The 17775-nt window shown below is 46.1% G+C and overlaps 1 protein-coding gene across 1 annotated transcript in view; it reads left to right on the top strand.

Annotated features, from left to right (window-relative positions):
* The window catches only part of RNF17 (ring finger protein 17), a 720374-nt gene that overhangs the window by 432350 nt on the left and 270249 nt on the right, over positions 1-17775 (top strand). Inside the window, exon 23 of the mRNA XM_040339329.1 lies at positions 4360-4510. Within this exon, the coding sequence (XP_040195263.1) occupies positions 4360-4510 (151 nt within the window). The remainder of the gene's footprint in view (positions 1-4359; positions 4511-17775) is intronic.

Raw genomic sequence — 17775 nt, 5'->3', positions numbered from 1 at the left:
CCCATGTGTTGTCTAAATTGCCTAATAGTTTTGCCTACATAGAAGGCTTGACATTTACATTCCATAAGATATATGAGGCCCCTGGTGCCACAATCGGCATATGTGGAGGGGTGGAAATGTTCTCCGTTTGGAAGAATAAAAAAATGTGGTGGAGTACAGCGCTCAGGGTGTCTGCACAGAGCAATCACTAAGGAGCTCAAAATTAAAATACACAAATATATAAAATAAAAATATAAATAACGAACCACTGTGGAGACATATGGTATAAATGTTCAAAAGTCCATGAGAGGATCAATCCCGGCAAGATACCAAAGAAAGCTATAATAAATAGCAATGTTGAGCCAGTGTAGATGAAAACAGTGAAACAGGGCAGCTATCCAGGAGCGAAGCCAGCTCGGTGTATGCAAGAGAAAAAACAAGAAAGAAAAGCGCCTCTGAGTACACTGTATTTAATAGTAATAAATAGAAATATCCAGCACTTACATCAAAGTATATATGCTGCAGCCGTGGGAGCTGGTATACGTCTGTTGCTGACTGTCCGAAAAGCCTGAAGGAGTCGGCGGCCGGTGGGAGCCAGAGAAAAGCGGCTATTTCCTTGTTGTTGTGCCGCTGCTAGGCAATGAGTACATCAGCTGATGCGTGACGTGACACTTGAAAAAGGAGCGCGTTGGTCATTTCCGTGCGCATGCTCTGAAACGCGTTGTGGTCCCCCTCGGCCTCCGTCCAAGCTGACGTCACGCATCAGCTGATGTACTCATTGCCTAGCAGCGGCACAACAACAAGGAAATAGCCGCTTTTCCCCGGCTCCCTCCGGCCGCCGAGTCCTTCAGGCTTTTCGGACAGTCAGCAACAGACGTATACCAGCTCCCACGGCTGCAGCATATATACTATGATGTAAGTGCTGGATATTTCTATTCATTACTATTAAATACAGTGTACTCAGAGGCGCTTTTCTTTCTTGTTTTTTCCGTTTGGAAGAATGATTGTCCCCATTGCCCAGGGGCAATGGGGACAATCGCCACATTGACATGTGCCATTAGGTCCTTGTTTAGGGACACCCAGAGGTACATAGTGACTTTCGGTCAGGCGGTCTCTCAGTGATTGAGTTCTACGGAAGACTAATTCAGGATTTGGTTTTAGATGTTTATGAAGAGTGTTATGTTCAGTAAGCAGGTGCCAATGTTTGGTAAGGATGGTTCAGAGTGTATTATTATGGACAGAGAAGGTAGTAATAAATCTGACTGACTGTTAAGTGGACTTAGGTTTAGGAGGTGGGTAAAGCAATGAATGACTAGAACAAAGACAGGCCTTGTTATAGGAGTTTTTAAGATTGGTGCGTGAATAGCCTCGTAATAATAGGCATTCATGTAAAGCGTTAGCTTGGATCTTAGTCCCTATGTAATGTGCAATTCCTGCGAAGGTGCAGGTATTGTGCAAATGGGATGCTCTGTATCAATGGTTTAGGGTGGGCACTAGTAGCATAGAGTAGGGTGTTTCCAGCCGTCAACTTACGGTATAGGTTGGTACTCGGTGTACTGTCCATTTGTTTGATGATGACCAGATCCAAAAAAGGGATCTGGACATCAAACTGAACCTTAAACCTGAGGTTAAGGTCATTCCCATTAAGCAATTTGACAAATAATAGTAGTTGTTCACTGGTCCCAGTCCAGACCAGAAATAGGTCATCAGTATATCTATACCAGACCAATGTGTTCTCCAGGAATTCTGCATATTTGTCATCTGCATTTAGGAGTCGTTCCCAACTGCCCAAATAAAGGTCAGCATACATCGGGGCACAGGAAGTCCCCATTGCGACCCCTTGGGTCTGTAAAAAAAGTTGGCCGTTGAAAGTAAAGTAATTCTTGGTTAGAATAAAATGCAATAGCTTAAGGATAAATTCATTGAATGGCCAGGAAGTTCTCTCCTGTTCACGCTCCATGAATAAGCACGAATCTTGTGCGAAACGTTGGCTGTTCCCCTGTTCCTGTTTTTATGATTTGGTGATGTATTTGCTGTTTATTTGAATAAAAGAAAACCTGGACGGTTTTTTGGAGTGCGGCTATCCATCTTTCATCTACTTTTCATGCTTGCCTAGTTAGTGCACTGCCAGCACCCTTGGTATCCTGTTCTACACGTGTGACCATATAGTAGACCCACCTGGAGCGGTGACTCTTTCTTCTGTTCACGCTCCTGATGTGAGCCGCTTTTGTGAGTTATCTCTCCCTGGGGCACCATTTCACTGCACCTACATCTAGTTAAGCGCTATTTTTCTTGTTTTTCTGTGGACTATCCTCCACAATCTGATTACCACATGTGTGTGTTCTCTAGTACTGCTCTGTTTCTCTTTTTGTGGTCCCTTAGCCTTGGTCCCCTATATTGGTGCTGTTGCCAGCCTCTTTTCATTGGCTGTACCTTGGAATTTTATACCTTCCTTACATTGCCGCCCCAGTAACCACAGCCTCTTCTAACCTGTGGTAAGACACATTACCCATGCGTCTATGGTAGTGGTTATGTCTACACACATTATTTATATGGGTCCCCTTTTCCCCTTCCTTCCTATTCCCTCCTTTCCCCCCTTCCCCTCCTCCCCCTCCTCTCCACCCCCATCCGTCTCCCCCTTCCGCTTTCCACCCTCACTGATCCTCCCTCCCCCTTCCCTCCCATTCCTTCATGTGGTGTTTCCCAATAACCATATATATACTCTATTATAGTCTAATACTATGCCATTATCCTTACCAGAGAGTACCACATATCCCCCTCGTTCGCCACGGGGGTACTATTTGAGCCGTTGCCTAGTCCATGAGCTCAATCCGGTGAGCAGATCAACATGTGCTTGACATTGACTGTATTCATGATTCTACAACTTTGTATTTTTATATGTATTATCTTTATGTCATTGCTAGTTTATTTGTAATGTATCATACAGACCCTCCTGACGAAGCGGTACTAACCGTGAAACCGGTCGGGGTCTCCGCCTTTCTCCACTCCAACAGACACGTGATGTAGTTTTCATTATCAACCAATGCTGTTTCACATTGTGGGGTTTGGCTCAAGTGTTTTTAACTGTATAGTGTTTTATATGTAATACATTTTCTTTTACATTATACTCTCTTGTTGTGTTATCAGTACATAGAAAAGTCCAAATCAACATCCTCCTTCCTGGTGACCATTTATGGGTTAGACGGCACTAGCAGCAATCACCCTATGCTCATCTGGTACAACCCTCTATTCCTTCCTTTGGAGAAGTTGCAGACACTCCAGTCAGCGGTGAAATTGTCGGCATCCTTCAAATGGTCGTCTCTCCGTTTTTGCATGCAAGTTCTGGGCCTTATGGTAGCCTCCTTCGAGGCAGTACCGTATGCCCAATTCCAAACTTGCTTTTTGCAGGAGATCCTGTCCAAATGGAACAGATCTCCATTGTCTCTGGATCGTCAGGTTCAGATAAGTCACCCGGTTAGGGCTTCCCTGAGTTTGTGGCTGAGATCCTAGGCTCTTAAGTCCGGAAAGTCGTTCCTTCCCTTCCATTGGACTATGGTCACGACGGGCGCCAGCCTCACAGATTGGGGGGGGGGGGGAGTCTAGGGGGGTCCAGTCGGCCCAGGGTCGCTGGATTCTGGACGGATCCTGCCTGCCGATCAATGCACTAGAACTTCGAGCGATCAGACTGTGTCTCTCCTCGTGGTCGCAGAGACTACAAGGACGTCCAAGCAGGATCCAGTCGAACAACGCCATGGCAGTGGCTTATGTCAACCATCAGGGGGGAACACGGAGCTCAGCTGCGGCGTCGGAGGTTGATTGCATCCTAAGGTGGGCGGAAAAGAGCGTGCCGGCTCTGTCAAACATTTATATTACGGGTGTAGAAAACTGGCAAGCGGACTACCTAAGTCGCCAAATGCTAGATCAAGGGGAATGGTCGTTGCATCCGGAGGTTTTTCAACTACTTTGCCGGAGGTGGGGCATGCCGGACGTGTATCTCCTGGCTTTTCGACCTATTCGCATGATGTACTTTTACAGGTAAGTATGATAAAAAAAATCCTGTTATAATGTTAGGGTTTTCTGAGTAATTTTCTAGCAAAAACATGATTTTTACATGTAGGAAAAGAATGCCAGACTTGGGTCCTGTATAGAAGTGGTTAAACATTTGATATGTTTTTTCTATTTTCTCTTGTGAATTCATTTTGTGTTTGAGATTTGCATATTTTTTCATTCTGTATTTATGTAGTTTTTACACAGTAGCTCAACTTTTTTTGAATTGGGGTTGTAGAAAAGCTGAGAAATGTAAAGCTTATCCAGTTACTGATTATGCTATATTACATGTTCTTAAGGCCATTTTTTTAATCTTTAACTGTTCAATTGTAGCTTGGAATCATCCATGTTTAGGATGTATGAGAACTCAAAACCGGAAAGCACTAACTGGCAGGTTGACATGTATGTTGTCGTCCAGATGTCAAGTGAAAAAAAATGGAGACGTGGAAAGATTAAAAGCATAATATCTGAACAACTTGTAGAGGTAAGCTTTTTGTTTGTTTAAAATTAAATTTTTGTAGATCAGAATTGATTTCAGCATATGCAAACTTGTAAATTTTTCTGGTGGATGCAATTTTGAATGTCCCAATTTGTGACATGTTGATGAATAAAAAACAAAATTTCCCATAAGGCTTCATGTACACGGAATGATGTTCAACCTCTCCTGAACGAGTTAACTTGACAGCTAGAAACCAGTGTTTAAAAATGTCTGTTTAGCAGCGTTTGCGTCTAGAAGCATTTTTGTTAAAATGAAAAACGTCTATAAATGAAACACTGCTAAATGCGATTTGCCAAATGTTGCTTCAACTGCCTCTAAACAGCATCTGAACGCATTTTTTTTGTGTTCAAGAAAAAGCCTCTAAACACTGCTGCCTATAAACGAACCAGTGTAAATGTACGGATAAGGGGGCAGAGCCACATACATTTGCATCGGCGCAGCGTTTGTGAGATACACTACGCCGCTGTAACTTACTTTGCAAATCTTTGAATCCAGAAAGAATTTGCGCCGTAAGTTACGGCGGCGTAGTGTATATCTCACGGCGAGTAGGGGGCGTGTTTCATTTAAATGAAGCGCGTCCCCGCGCCGAACGAACTGTGCATGCTCCGTCCATCAAAACTCCCAGGGTGCATTGCTCCAAATGACGTCGCATGGACGTCATTGGTTTTGACGTGAACGTAAATGGCGTCCAGCCCCATTTACGGACGACTTACGCCAACAAAATAACATTTAAAAAATTTAACGCGGGAACGACGGCCATACTTAACATTGCGTACGCCACCAGATAGCAACTTTAACTATAAGCCGAACGGAAACGACGTAAAATAATGCGACGGCCGCTCATACGTTCGTGGATCGTCGGAAATGGCTAATTTGCATACTTGACGCGGATTACGACGGGAACGCCACCCAGCGGACGCCGAAGAATTGCATCTAAGATCCGAAGGCGTAGGGGCGTGGCCAAGATGGCGACCTGAGCAGACGTGCGCTAGAGGAGCTCCACTCTCCGGGACCTATTTCCCCACTAATCCGCGGAATCCACCACTGATTTTAACCCTGACAGACGCCGGGGGCTCTCGGGTATGCGTAAGGGCAAGACCGGCCCTGGACGGAAAGGAGGTTCCACGAATAAATCGAGTCCCCTGCCGAGGCCGCCGCTGACTCCTGTAGGTCGCGCGCACATGGCGTCCCAGATGCCGCCACCCCTGGCGAATGCATCGGAGAAGGACCGCTTCCAGGCTCTCATGCTGGCGATTCAGGGATGCCAGACCACCCTCACGGGTAAGATCGACACCATACAGCTGGACCTCGGGTTCCTTCAGAGGGACCTTGATGGCATACGGGAGCGGCTGGGGGAGGCAGAGCGGCAGGTTGGAGACTCGGAGGACTCCATCCGGGACCAGCGGGCCTCCATACACACCCTGCAGGTGAGAGTGAAGGCCCTGGAGTCGCGGGCTGAAGATAGTGAGAACCGCAGCAGGAGGAATAACCTTAGGGTGGTCGGTCTTCCGGAGGGGGCTGAGGGCCAAGACCCGACGGAGTTTACAGAAACTCTACTCCGGAACCTTCTGCCGCAGGCCCTTTTCCCCCAGCACTTTGTGGTAGAGAGGGCCCATAGGATGCCGCCGGGCCAGGCCATACCTGGGGCCCCCCCGCGCACTTTTATCTTTCGCTTGCTCAACTTCCGTGACAGGGATCTGGCTCTGAGGGAGGCCAGAAGAGTGGGGGAGCTCCGCTTTCACAACACGCGGCTTATGATGTTCCCAGACTACTCTCTGGACACCCAAAGGCTCCGTAGGACATTCGATCATGTCAAGGGATTGCTTCGTGCCAAGGGCCTGAAATACAGCATGCTGTTCCCGGCACGACTGAGGGTCATCGATGGCAAATCTACCCGCTATTTCACTTTGCCGGAAGACGCCTCACACTGGACACTCTGCCCCGGCATCGGTAGCTATATTGCTTACAGTTTTGGCCCCCCGCTCCCTGTATACCTTTGTTGAGTGGCTGCACCTGAATGTTGCTCCCTTTGTTAAGAGCCACATGGAAGGGAGGGCAGGACTGTGCCTCTGTTTGTGGAGTATTTGGCCCCCTGCCCCCCCGCCATTTCTCCACCCCCCCCCGGTTTTTCTGCTTGACCCTCTTCATGACACGACACGGGTGCTACTCATGGACACCGTCTGGCACTTTCTGTTGCTTACCAGCTGGACTTCGGGTTTGCTGAGGGTACACCTGAGAAGGGGGGACATGGGGATGGCTCGGGATCGGGTGCGGGTTGATACATGGGGGGCCCTGAGGGGGAACATCCAGGTCTGACCCGGCTCCTGGAGCTGCTGATGACCGGGTCTGGGCCTGCAACGTTACAATGTTTAAGTGTGTGCCCCTAGCAAGACCTAGGTGAACTGTTCTGTGTTTTAAGTTTTATATTTTATTTCGTTTTAAGCTGATCATGTCCGAGTCAATATGCTGTGGGTGGATCCAATGTTACCCGGTGATTTGTATGGGTTTGGGGGGTGGGGACCTCTCCTGAGGGTACTGCTGAGCCGGGTGTTTGCTCTTCTGGTGCCTCTGGTCTGGTCGCCTTGCCAGTTGCTCCCATAGGAGACCTTCCTACGGTTTGATGGGGTTGGTTCGGGGAATATGCACTCCGGTCCTTTTTCCGACGTGCGGGGTGGGGAGGTTCTGTTTTGTTTTCAGGTTTTTTTCATTTTTGTTTGATGTTCTTATGAGTTGCCGATAAATTTGCCAGACTAATGCATGCAGTATGCTGCCTTGGACACCTAGCTCGGCCTGTTTGGGGCGCTTAAGCTGGGTGCCCAATGCTTTTGAGGTGAATGTTTGTGTGGTCGGTGGGGTGTCATTATTTCAACTGCCCTGAGACGCTAGGATTTCAATGGCTCCCATTTGGTTAATCTCGTGGAATGTCCGCGGGCTCAATGATAAGATTAAGAGGTCGTTGGTCATGGCCTACCTTAAGAAATACGCCCCCCATATATGCCTCTTGCAGGAGACTCACTTGACGGGGCGTAGGATTCTGGGCTTAAGAAAGCAGTGGATAGGTCACTCTTACCATGCTACATACCCCAATTATGCCAGGGGGGGTTAGTATACTGATACACAAGTCCTTATCCTACTCCCTTCTGGATGTTAAGTTGGACCCTGAGGGCAAATATGTGCTCCTTCATGCTGTGGTGGACACGGTTGAAATGCTAATTCTGGGCTTGTATATACCGCCACCGGCAACGGTATCTTTCCTGAAATCCCTGATCCCTATATTGGCCACTTATCCCACTGACAATATTGTCATTGCGGGGGACTTTAACACGGTCCCAAACCCATCCCTGGATAGGCTGTCATCTGACGCTACCACTGACTCCCCTGCAGCGATGGGCTTCACTCTATGGCCTTACGGATGTGTGGCGCTGGAAATACCCAGACGACAAAGCATATACATGTCACTCCACCTCCTATAGAGCTATGTCCAGGATAGATTTAGTGTATGTCAGTGATGGAATGCTCTTGAGGGTCAGTAAGGTCCAGATCCTCCCCAGGGGAATCTCAGATCACGCCCCCGTGCTTCTTGGATTACAGACCCAAACGCCCCCATCGGAGAGACTGTGGCGACTTTCTCTCTACTGGATCTCGAATGAGAGGGTGGTGGCGGAGATCCCCGGACACATTTCTGGGTTTTGGAGGGACAATGAGGACTCCACGGGGGTGGGCAATAGGTGGGATGCTTTTAAGGCGTTTATACGGGGATGCTATCAAGCTATCATCTCTCGGGAGCGTGGGGCTGCCACTATTTGTCTGGAGGAGGCTGAGGCTAAAGCCCAAGAGTTAGAAAATCAATATATTGCTACCCAGAACCCTGTTACATATGCAGACATGCAGGCGGCCTACCGGGAGGCTATGCTTCTCCGGGTGGCCAAAGCGGGAAAGAGACAGTTGGCCCAGGCACAGCGCATATTTGAGCAGGGGGAGAAGACGGGGCGCCTCTTGGCCTGGCTGGCTAGGGAGCAAAAGCCCGTCACTACTATTGCTAGGATTAAAAACGCAAACGGGCTGGTTGAGGTGGACCCGGGGGCTATCAATGCATGCTTTGCCTCCTATTATGGGACGTTGTATTCATCCAGGGTTGACTACACGGGAGCGGAGCTGGACTCCTTTTTGGGGCAGCTGACCTTTCCGAGCCTTTCGGATGAGGCCCGTACCTACCTAGACAGTGAGTGGTATAACCCTTGAGGAGGTGCAGCAGGCCTTGGGGGAATTGCAGGCGGGGAAAACCCCGGGGGTGGACGGCCTTCCCCCGGAATTTTATAAGGAACATGGGGAACTATTGTCCCCCAGGCTTCACGCTATGGTAGTCGCATCTCTCAAGGATGGCGGCCTCCCTCCCTCTATGGCGGAGGCCATCATTGTAGTGATCTCCAAGCCAGGCAAAGATCCCGAGTTGTGTGCCTCCTACAGGCCTATTTCTCTTTTAAACGCGGATGCTAAAATCCTTACTAAAGTTCTGGCCCGGCGTCTAAACTCGGTCATTCTATCGTTGGTGCATGAGGACCAGACCGGCTTCATGCCCGGGAAGGGAACAGATATAAACCTCTGTAGACTGTACACGGTGCTGGGGGCTCAGGGGGTCCTGGCCGAGTCCCTGGTGGGCCTCCCTGGACGTGGAAAAAGCTTTTGACTCTGTCGAGTGGTCATACTTGCGGGAGGTCCTGCGTCGGTTCGGCTTCGGTCCCAGGTTTATATCGTGGGTGCAGGCTCTCTACAGGGCGCCCACTGCTCGGGTCCGTACCGGGGTCGACTCTCTCCCAACCTTTTCGCCTACATAGGGGCACGAGGCAGGGGTGCCCGCTGTCTCCCGGCCTTTTTGCTCTGGCTATTGAGCCTATGGCAATCCTCCTTCGCTCCTCCCAGGCGGTGCGCGGTATCCCTATAGGCTCGATCGAAGAAAAAAATTCCCTATACGCGGACGACACGCTGTTCTACATGCGGGATGCATCTCATTCTCTTGGAGCTGCCCTGGCGCTTATTGACACATTTGGCAGATTCTCAGGCGTTCGAATCAATTGGGGGAAGTCGGTTGTTTTCGCCCTGCAGGCATCGGGGGCGGTAGTTCCAGCGGGTATCCCTTTGCGAAAGGTAACACAGTTCAGGTATCTGGGAGTGGAGATTCATAGGGACCTTAAACAGTTCATCCCCCTTAACTTGACCCCGGTCTTGTCCCTCCTGACTCAGAGGTGCGCTGCTTGGAAGACACTACCCCTTACCCCGGTTGGGAGGGTCAATCTAGTCAAGATGACCGTTCTGCCAAAGTTTCTCTATTTTTAGACAGACCCCCGTCCCCATTCCCAATACCTTTTTTAGGAAACTGGACTCCTTAATCACGTCCTTCATCTGGAACGGAGGTACCCCTACAATAGCCAGGTCTACCCCGCAGCTACCAGTCACGCTGGGCGGTCTGGCCTAGCCATGCTTCCGGAAGTACTACTGGGCTGCAGTCCTTGTTACGCTCAGGTGGTGGCTTTCGGAGGAGCCGGCCAACCCGGCGGCTACTCTGGAGACTGCGCTTCTGGGATCTAACTCCGAACTCCGCAACCTTATTCACAGGAGGCCTAGATCTAGCCCCTCGGTTACCCCTTCTATGAAGACTACCCTGAGGGTGTGGGAGGTTGTTAGGACCAAGGTTCAGGGCCCTGGCCGTTGGTCCCCGCGTACTCCGCTATGGGGGAACCCGCGTCTCTCGCACTTTCAGTCCATACCTGACCCGGCTCTGTGGGCATGATTTGAGGTTAAGACGCTGGCGGACATAGCTCCGTAGGGCAGATTACTCACCTTTTGATGAGTTGAAGCAGAGGAAGGGACTGACGAACCAGATGTTGTTTCGGTTTCTTCAGCTGCGTCATGCCTTTGGATCACAATTCCCTGGACTGGTGGTGCTGGAGACTACGGAGGTGGAACGCTTGTTGAGTGAGGCGGATGAGACTAAGCCCTTGTCCGCCCTATACTCACTATTGATAGGCCTGGACACCTCTAAGGTCTCCCAGCTGTACTCAATCTGGCAGGCGGATATCCCGGTGCTGGCTGATGACGACTGGGAAGAAGGGATACAACAATATCTTACCCTGGTAGTCTCGGCCAGGGATAGATGTATCCAACTCAAATTCTTGCACAGGGCCTATTTCTCCCCCCAGCGCCTGGCAAAAATATACCCGCAGCGGAGTCCTGCCTGCCCAAGATGTGGCGCAAAGGAGGGCTCGTTTTTTCATGTGGTCTGGCCTTGTCCTGCGTTGCAAACCTACTGGCAGGGGGTAGTAAAGGTGATTCAATCCGTGAGTAAGATAAGTGTACCCTGTGACCCCTTGCCGCTGCTCTTGGGTATAGTCGACACACTACCCGGTACCCAAGCTAAGAAACTGTTTATCTTTTTCGCAGCTTTCTATGCCAGGAAAGCAATCCTGCTAAAATGGAAGGAGGCCCTCCCCCCTCGGTGCAGCAATGGCGAGCGTTGATCAATGTGGCTCTCCCCCTATATAAACTCACATATTTGGGTCGCAACTGTCCCGGGAAGTTTGATAAAATCTGGGCGGCCTGGGTAAAAGCTGAAAGGCTGGAGCTGGATTAATGGGTGGTATCTCGAGATGGCCTGGGTGCTCTTTGCGAACCCTGGGCTGGATGTAAGGGGAGCCAAGTGGGGCCTCACTGTGGTAGTAACCTGAATCACGAATCTCTTGGGGTCTGGTGACATGGGGCTCTCCCCCCCCCCCCCCCCCCTGCCTCCACCCATTTCCTACTTTCCTAGATGCATACTCCGTGGTACAGTGGTGGAGGTCTTACCTTTTGCCCTGGAGAGGGAAACTGGACCCCTCTAAAGTGGGAACTCTGTCACGCAGCTATAGTTCCCGACATGTGTGTATCTGTGTGGGGGGGATGGCAGGGAACACTGGGGTTCTACAGTCACTGGAATGTTTGAGGTCTTTTAGGCCATGCACTGCATATCCATTCTGTGACCTGATATTTTGTGTTTCCCTTTTACTATTTGGGTTTTCCTTTTTTTTTATTTTGTGATTTCTATTACTGAATGTAGTACGGGGGAATACACCCATGCATGGACGTTCACCTTATATGGTAACTGTTCAATTGCTCTGTCTGTTTACTTTTTTTTTTCTATTTTTTTTTTTTTTTTTTTTAGTTTCCACTTCAGACTCTGCTCACACTTGACAGCGAGACTTGCTCACGGTTAGACCGCCCATAACGTCTCTCTAGTGGCTTCGCATCATGCGTGGGTTTTTTTTTTTTTTTTTTTTTTTTTTAACAGTTGCAAATTTGTCATTTTTGAACCTTTAGTTATACTTTTTCCGTTTAACAAGTCTAACTACTTACTTAATACGCTGACTTGACTGGCCCCTTTTTTTTATTTTTTATTTTTATTTTTTTCCCTTCTTTCTTCCTTCCCCCTTTTTCCCCCACCCCCCGCCCCGGATCTGTGTGCCTTGCAATCTTCTTTTTGTTTTCTCACCTATCCACTTCTGTCATTCCTTGAACGAATTTTTCCGAAAATTTAAAAACTTTCCATTTTTCCCACACCTCTTTATATCTATCCACTCCTCCTGTCTCTCCACAGGCGAGGTACTCCATCTCTTCTATGTATTCCACCCTTTCTATTAATTCTTTAATTGATGGCCTTTTTGGATGTAGCCAGTTTTTTGGGATCAGGGCCTTTGCTGCATTTAGCAGCACTGGAACCAAAGTTATTGCGTATTGTTTTTTTGTTTTTTTAGTTCCATGAAACAGACAGGTCAGCGGGCTACAAGGGATCCTCTCCCCTGTTATTTCTTCGATATATTCCAGGACTTCTTTCCAATATTCCTGTATTCTCGGGCAGTCCCACCATATATGCATAGTTGTTCCTTTTTGCTTACAATTCCTCCAACAGAGCTCTGAGTTTTTTGGATGAATTTTATTCATTCTTGATGGGGTCAGGTGCCATCGAACCATACACTTATAATTTGCTTCTATGGAAGTTATATCTGAGGCATAATTATAAACTGCACCTATCATTTGTGATTTGTAAATCCTTTTACCCAAATCGCTTTCCCATTTTTCTAGACAGGGCAGTGTTTCCTGGGTCTCGAGCTCCGTTAATATTCCATATGCTTTTGATATATCATGTGTCAGTGGCCCATCTGTATTGCATATTTTTTCTATTGGGTTTAATGTTTTATCTTCCCGAATCGGTTGTGGTAGTGTGCTCACAAAGTGATTTAACTGTAAATACTCCCATTCACTCATCCGTTGATCCCCTTCTCCCACTATTATATCCTGTCTTGCTTTTATTTTTCCCCGTGTGACAATATCTTTTAATTTTTTCTCACCCAATTGCTTTCCGAAACGTGTTCCATTGCCTGGTGGGAAGAAATTTGTGCCTGCTAATGGGATTAATGGAGAGTTATACTCCCATTTTTCCCGTCTAAATACAGTGTCCCATATTTTAAAAACATTCTTTGTTATACTATGTGTGTTTGTGCCCAATTTCTTCGTCTTTGGTGGTATCCAAATGTTTCTGTTTAATTGTGCATTACTTATTTTGTCTTCCATACGTGCCCATTTTTTTTTGGTATGTGTGTTTGTCCATTCTACTAACCTGGCTAAATTAACGGCAAAATAATATCTATTTATGTCGGGGAGCCCCAACCCGCCTCCTTTTTTTTTCAAGCTCAGCTGTGTATAGCTTATTCTGGCCTTTTTACCTGCCCATATATATTTCAAGATTATTGTTTTAATTACCTTAAAGAAGCTTTGCGGTATCTTTATTGGGAGCATTTGAAGTTTATATGTTATCTTCGGTAGTATCATCATTTTAAACGCATTAATCTTACCTATCCAGGAGATGTGTTTTCTTGCGAGATTTTTCAAGTCTTGGTTAATGTCATTAATTAAGGGGACAAAGTTGGCTAAGTAAAGTTTTTCAACTGTTGGTGTGATCTTTATTCCTAAATATGTTATAGCTTCCTTTTCCCATGTAAATGGGAAATCCTTCTGAAGCTCTTCTGCTTCTTTTTTTTCTATCCCCACATTTAGGATTACTGTTTTTATCGGGTTTATTTTAAAGTTGGAAAGTTCACCGTATCTTTTTATTTCCTTTATGATGTTAGGGAGGGAAACTCTAGGTTTAGTCAGATATAGGAGTATGTCGTCTGCGTACGCCACCACCTTGTGTTCATCGTCTCCCACTCTCACCCGCCCTATGTCCGGGTTTTCCCGGATTTTTGCTAACAGCGGTTCCAGTGCTATTACATATAGGAGGGGTGAGAGCGGGCACCCCTGTCTGGTTCCGTTTTTCATTTCGAACGCAGACGACATACTCCCATTGACCTTCACCCTTGCCGTCGGGTGGCTATATAGGTTTTTTACCCATTTCAAAAACCTTGGTCCCAGACCTATATTTTGTAAAGTTTCCATCATAAACCCCCAGTCGACTCTGTCAAATGCTTTTTCAGCATCTAAAGACATGAGTACGACTGGGGGTTTTTTTTTTGGATCTTGTTGTAGTAACAGCAGGGTCCTTATGCTATTATCTCTCCCTTCTCTGCCTGTTACAAAGCCTGCCTGATCTGTATTTATTAATTCCGGCATTAAACTTTGTATCCTAGTTGCTAGTATTTTCGCATAAACCTTCAGGTCTGCATTTAACAATGCTATTGGTCGGTAGTTAGAACACAAAGTTCCATCTTTTCCTGTTTTAGGGATTATAGAAATACTTGCAAGCAGCGATTCTTTTCTTATTTCCTCTTCCTCTCCTATTTTATTGAAGTAATTACACATCTCTGGGACCAAAAGTTCTCTAAATTTTTTATAGTATTTAATCGGCAAGCCGTCGGGGCCTGGACTCTTACCACCCGGTGTTTCCTGGAGGGCTCTCTAAATCTCCTCCTGAGTTACAGAGGCCTCCAGGGATTCCCTATCATTTTGAGTTATTTTAGGTAAGTTCACTTCTTTTAAGTATTCCTTGATTTTCCTTTTTCTAATATTTTGTTGCACTTGAGTTTCGTTGATTCTTATTGAATATAATGTACTATAATAAGTCTGAAAAGCTTCCGCATTTTCAGATGTCTTGTGTTTCATAAGGCCGTCTTGGTTTTTTATTTTTTCTATGTAATTTTTTATTTTTTTTTCCCTTGATATTCTGGCTAGATATTTCCCTGGTTTGTTCCCCCATTTATACCTATTTTCTGACATTTTTGAATATGTTCCTTGTTTCTACCTTCATCAAGTCTCTGAGCTGGGCCCTCTTTATCACTATTTCTTGATATACCTCGTTTTCTCCTCGCTCTTTATGCGTTTGTTCCAGTTCAAATAATTCAGATGTTAATTTTTTCATGTTTAATTTTCTTGTCTTTTTTTTTCCCTGCTCCAATTGAGATTAATTTCCCTCTGATGTATGCCTTATGGGCCTCCCAAACAGTTGCCACCCTTACTTCAGGTGTATTATTAAGAGTGAAATATTGTTCCAAATCGATTTTTACTGTATTGTTTACTTCTGTGTCCTCTATGAGTTCTTCGTTTAAATTCCACGTTCCTTTTCTTTGCTCTATCTCTTTGAATCTTATTTTCACTATTACCGGAGCGTGATCTGAGATTGTGGTTACCCCTATTGAAGTTTTAACTACGTCTTCCAATGACTCATGGTCTACCATTATATAATCCAATCTTGAATATGTTCCGTGCACAGAAGAGTAATATGTATAGTCCTTTTTGTTTGGATATGTAATCCTCCAAGGATCTATTAAACAGTGACTATGCATTTTTTTCCTAATATTCTTAGCTGTTTAATATTTCGTCTCTGTGCTCCGGACATGTTATCAAGGTGATAGTCCATTGAAAGATTGAGGTCTCCTGCTAAAATTACTTGACCTTGTTTGAAATCCATTAAGACGTTCAAGAGCCCCCTCAGATATTTATGAGGTTGTCTGTTTGGGCAGTATATGTTTGCGAGCGTATATTTTTTCCCTTGGAGTACCCCTCTCAGAAACAAATAACGTCCATCTGGGTCAACTTTCCTATCTTCTACTGTAAAAGTGATGTTCTTCCCTATTCCTATAGCGACCCCCTTAGATCTCTTCTTTGGAGAGTCCCCGTAGTACCAAGTGGGGACTGCCCGAGAATACAGTCTAAAATTAGAGTCCAATGTTATATGTGTCTCTTGCAGAAAAACTATTTCAGCGGAGTACCTTTCAACCTCTCTTAATACCATATGCCTTTTTTCCGGGCAACTGAGACCTCTTACATTGTATGTTATAAAATTTATATTTGTCATTTCTTTCTCTTTTTTTTTTTATCTTTCTCTGATAAGTATGTTTTTTTCCGTTGCAAGACACACAGATCTAAGTCCCCTTTCCCCCCCCCTCCTAATCTTCCCCTCCCCCTCCTCCCTTCTCCTCCCTCCCACCCTCCCCTCGAATCGTACTTTGCCCCATTGGTCTTCATGTAGGGCTTTCTCCCCCCCTCCCCCTCCCCTTCTTTCTCCTGGTCGATCCTTGACCCTATGGTTAATTAGAGCTTTTTTCCCCCCTTTGGCGCTATTGGCGCTCTTTTGCTCCTCTGGCTAAGGTGGAGTTCTATTTTAGCCCGGTCTCTTATCCCCCAATACTGGGGGACTGGTGTAGGAGTGCTCTCCGGGTCCCCCCTCTCCCCTATCCCTCGCTGATTGCTTACTGTATTGACCCCTCCCATCCCCGTATCCCACCCGCCACCCCCCCCCCCCCCCCCCCTCAAAAAAAAAAAAAAAGATTTCTCGAGCGGCCCAGATCATCAATAATTTTTTGGTATTGGGATGCCCAAACCATTGCAAAATTCTGGTATTTCCTCAATAAACCTCAGTCTTGCCGAACTCCCGTTTTTCCTCCCTATTAAGCACGCTGGGAATCCCCAGTTATACTGAATATCGTTTTCCTGCAGGATCCCCAACAGTGGTTTTAAGCTTCTTCTTTTTATACCTACCTGTACTATAAGGATACACTACAATTTTACTTTACCCATGGTCGCTGTGCTGTCTGGGAGGGATGCTTTATGCGCTCTGCTGTTTGCCTGCTGGTCTGCCACCTCTGTCCCGGGACAGGCATATGTTTGGTCTTAACTGTATTTACATTACCACTTTGACATACTATGTAAGTAACCAGAATTGACTTACTACCTCTTTTTTGGTGGATCCAATTTTAATACCTTGATCACTAATCAAGTCTGTATTCCAGATATCCCACTACATCCGCCCCTGATGAGTGTTTTTCATATACACGAAACGCCGCGTCGGGCTTACAAAGATGTAGCTATACGCGTTTATGGGACCCATTCTGATCAACCAGTACTTCTATGATCTATTTACATTTTATACTTCACCTATTGCGTGGTTATGCCCAACCTCTATGTGGCTATATATGTTGTCATGGACTGTTATTTATTTAATGTATTTTTATATCAATTATTGTATTATGTATGAAATGTATGTTCTGTACTTTTGTACAAGTTATTTGTTTCTACCAAATATTCTACTTTCTCAATACATGAACATTTCATCTATGGCTTGTTTCATTACTTTGTCCCCATTCAGCCCACTGTTTCATTTAAAGTCCCAAATTCCCTTTGTTGCAATTTTCCGCATACGGGATGGAGATATAGTATGGATGTAGTCTCATATAAAGTCCAAGACACAAGGATGGAGATACATCACAGACGTATTCTCATTTAAAGTCCCAAACACCTTCGGGTGGCCCCCCCTTTTTTCTTCTTCTTTTTAACGTCTCTTGGGACAGATCTTGGTAGATTTGAATATTATGTTGATCGTATTCTAATGGCGACTTCCCTCTCAGATTTCTCCAAAGTTGATTTTTCTCCTCCCAGCTTTCAAATCGAACAATAATGTCTCTTGGGTATTCCTGTGGTCTTTCTCTGGCTCGTCTTATCCTGTGCGCTCGTTCTATTCTTAAAGGGGCAGTTGTTTCTCTTTCTAATATTGGATTACAAATTTTCCTTATTATTTCTGGCAAGTCCTCAGCCTGTGTTGTTTCTGGAACTCCGCGTATTCTAATATTCTTCCTTCTGTCTCTATTTTCCTGATCTTCTAATTTGTACGCCTGTTCTCGTTGATTCATTTTTAGTGCTTTTATTTCCTCTTCTAGTTTTTTAACTGAGGTTACATTATAATCGACTTTTTTTTCCTCTTCTTCAACTCTTTCCAATATGTGCCCCAT

This window comes from Rana temporaria, chromosome 2, assembly GCF_905171775.1.
Source record: "Rana temporaria chromosome 2, aRanTem1.1, whole genome shotgun sequence".
NCBI classification, from domain to species: Eukaryota; Metazoa; Chordata; class Amphibia; order Anura; family Ranidae; genus Rana; species Rana temporaria.
Note: the sequence above shows the minus strand (reverse complement) of the source record. Positions and strands in the feature narration are given on the sequence as shown.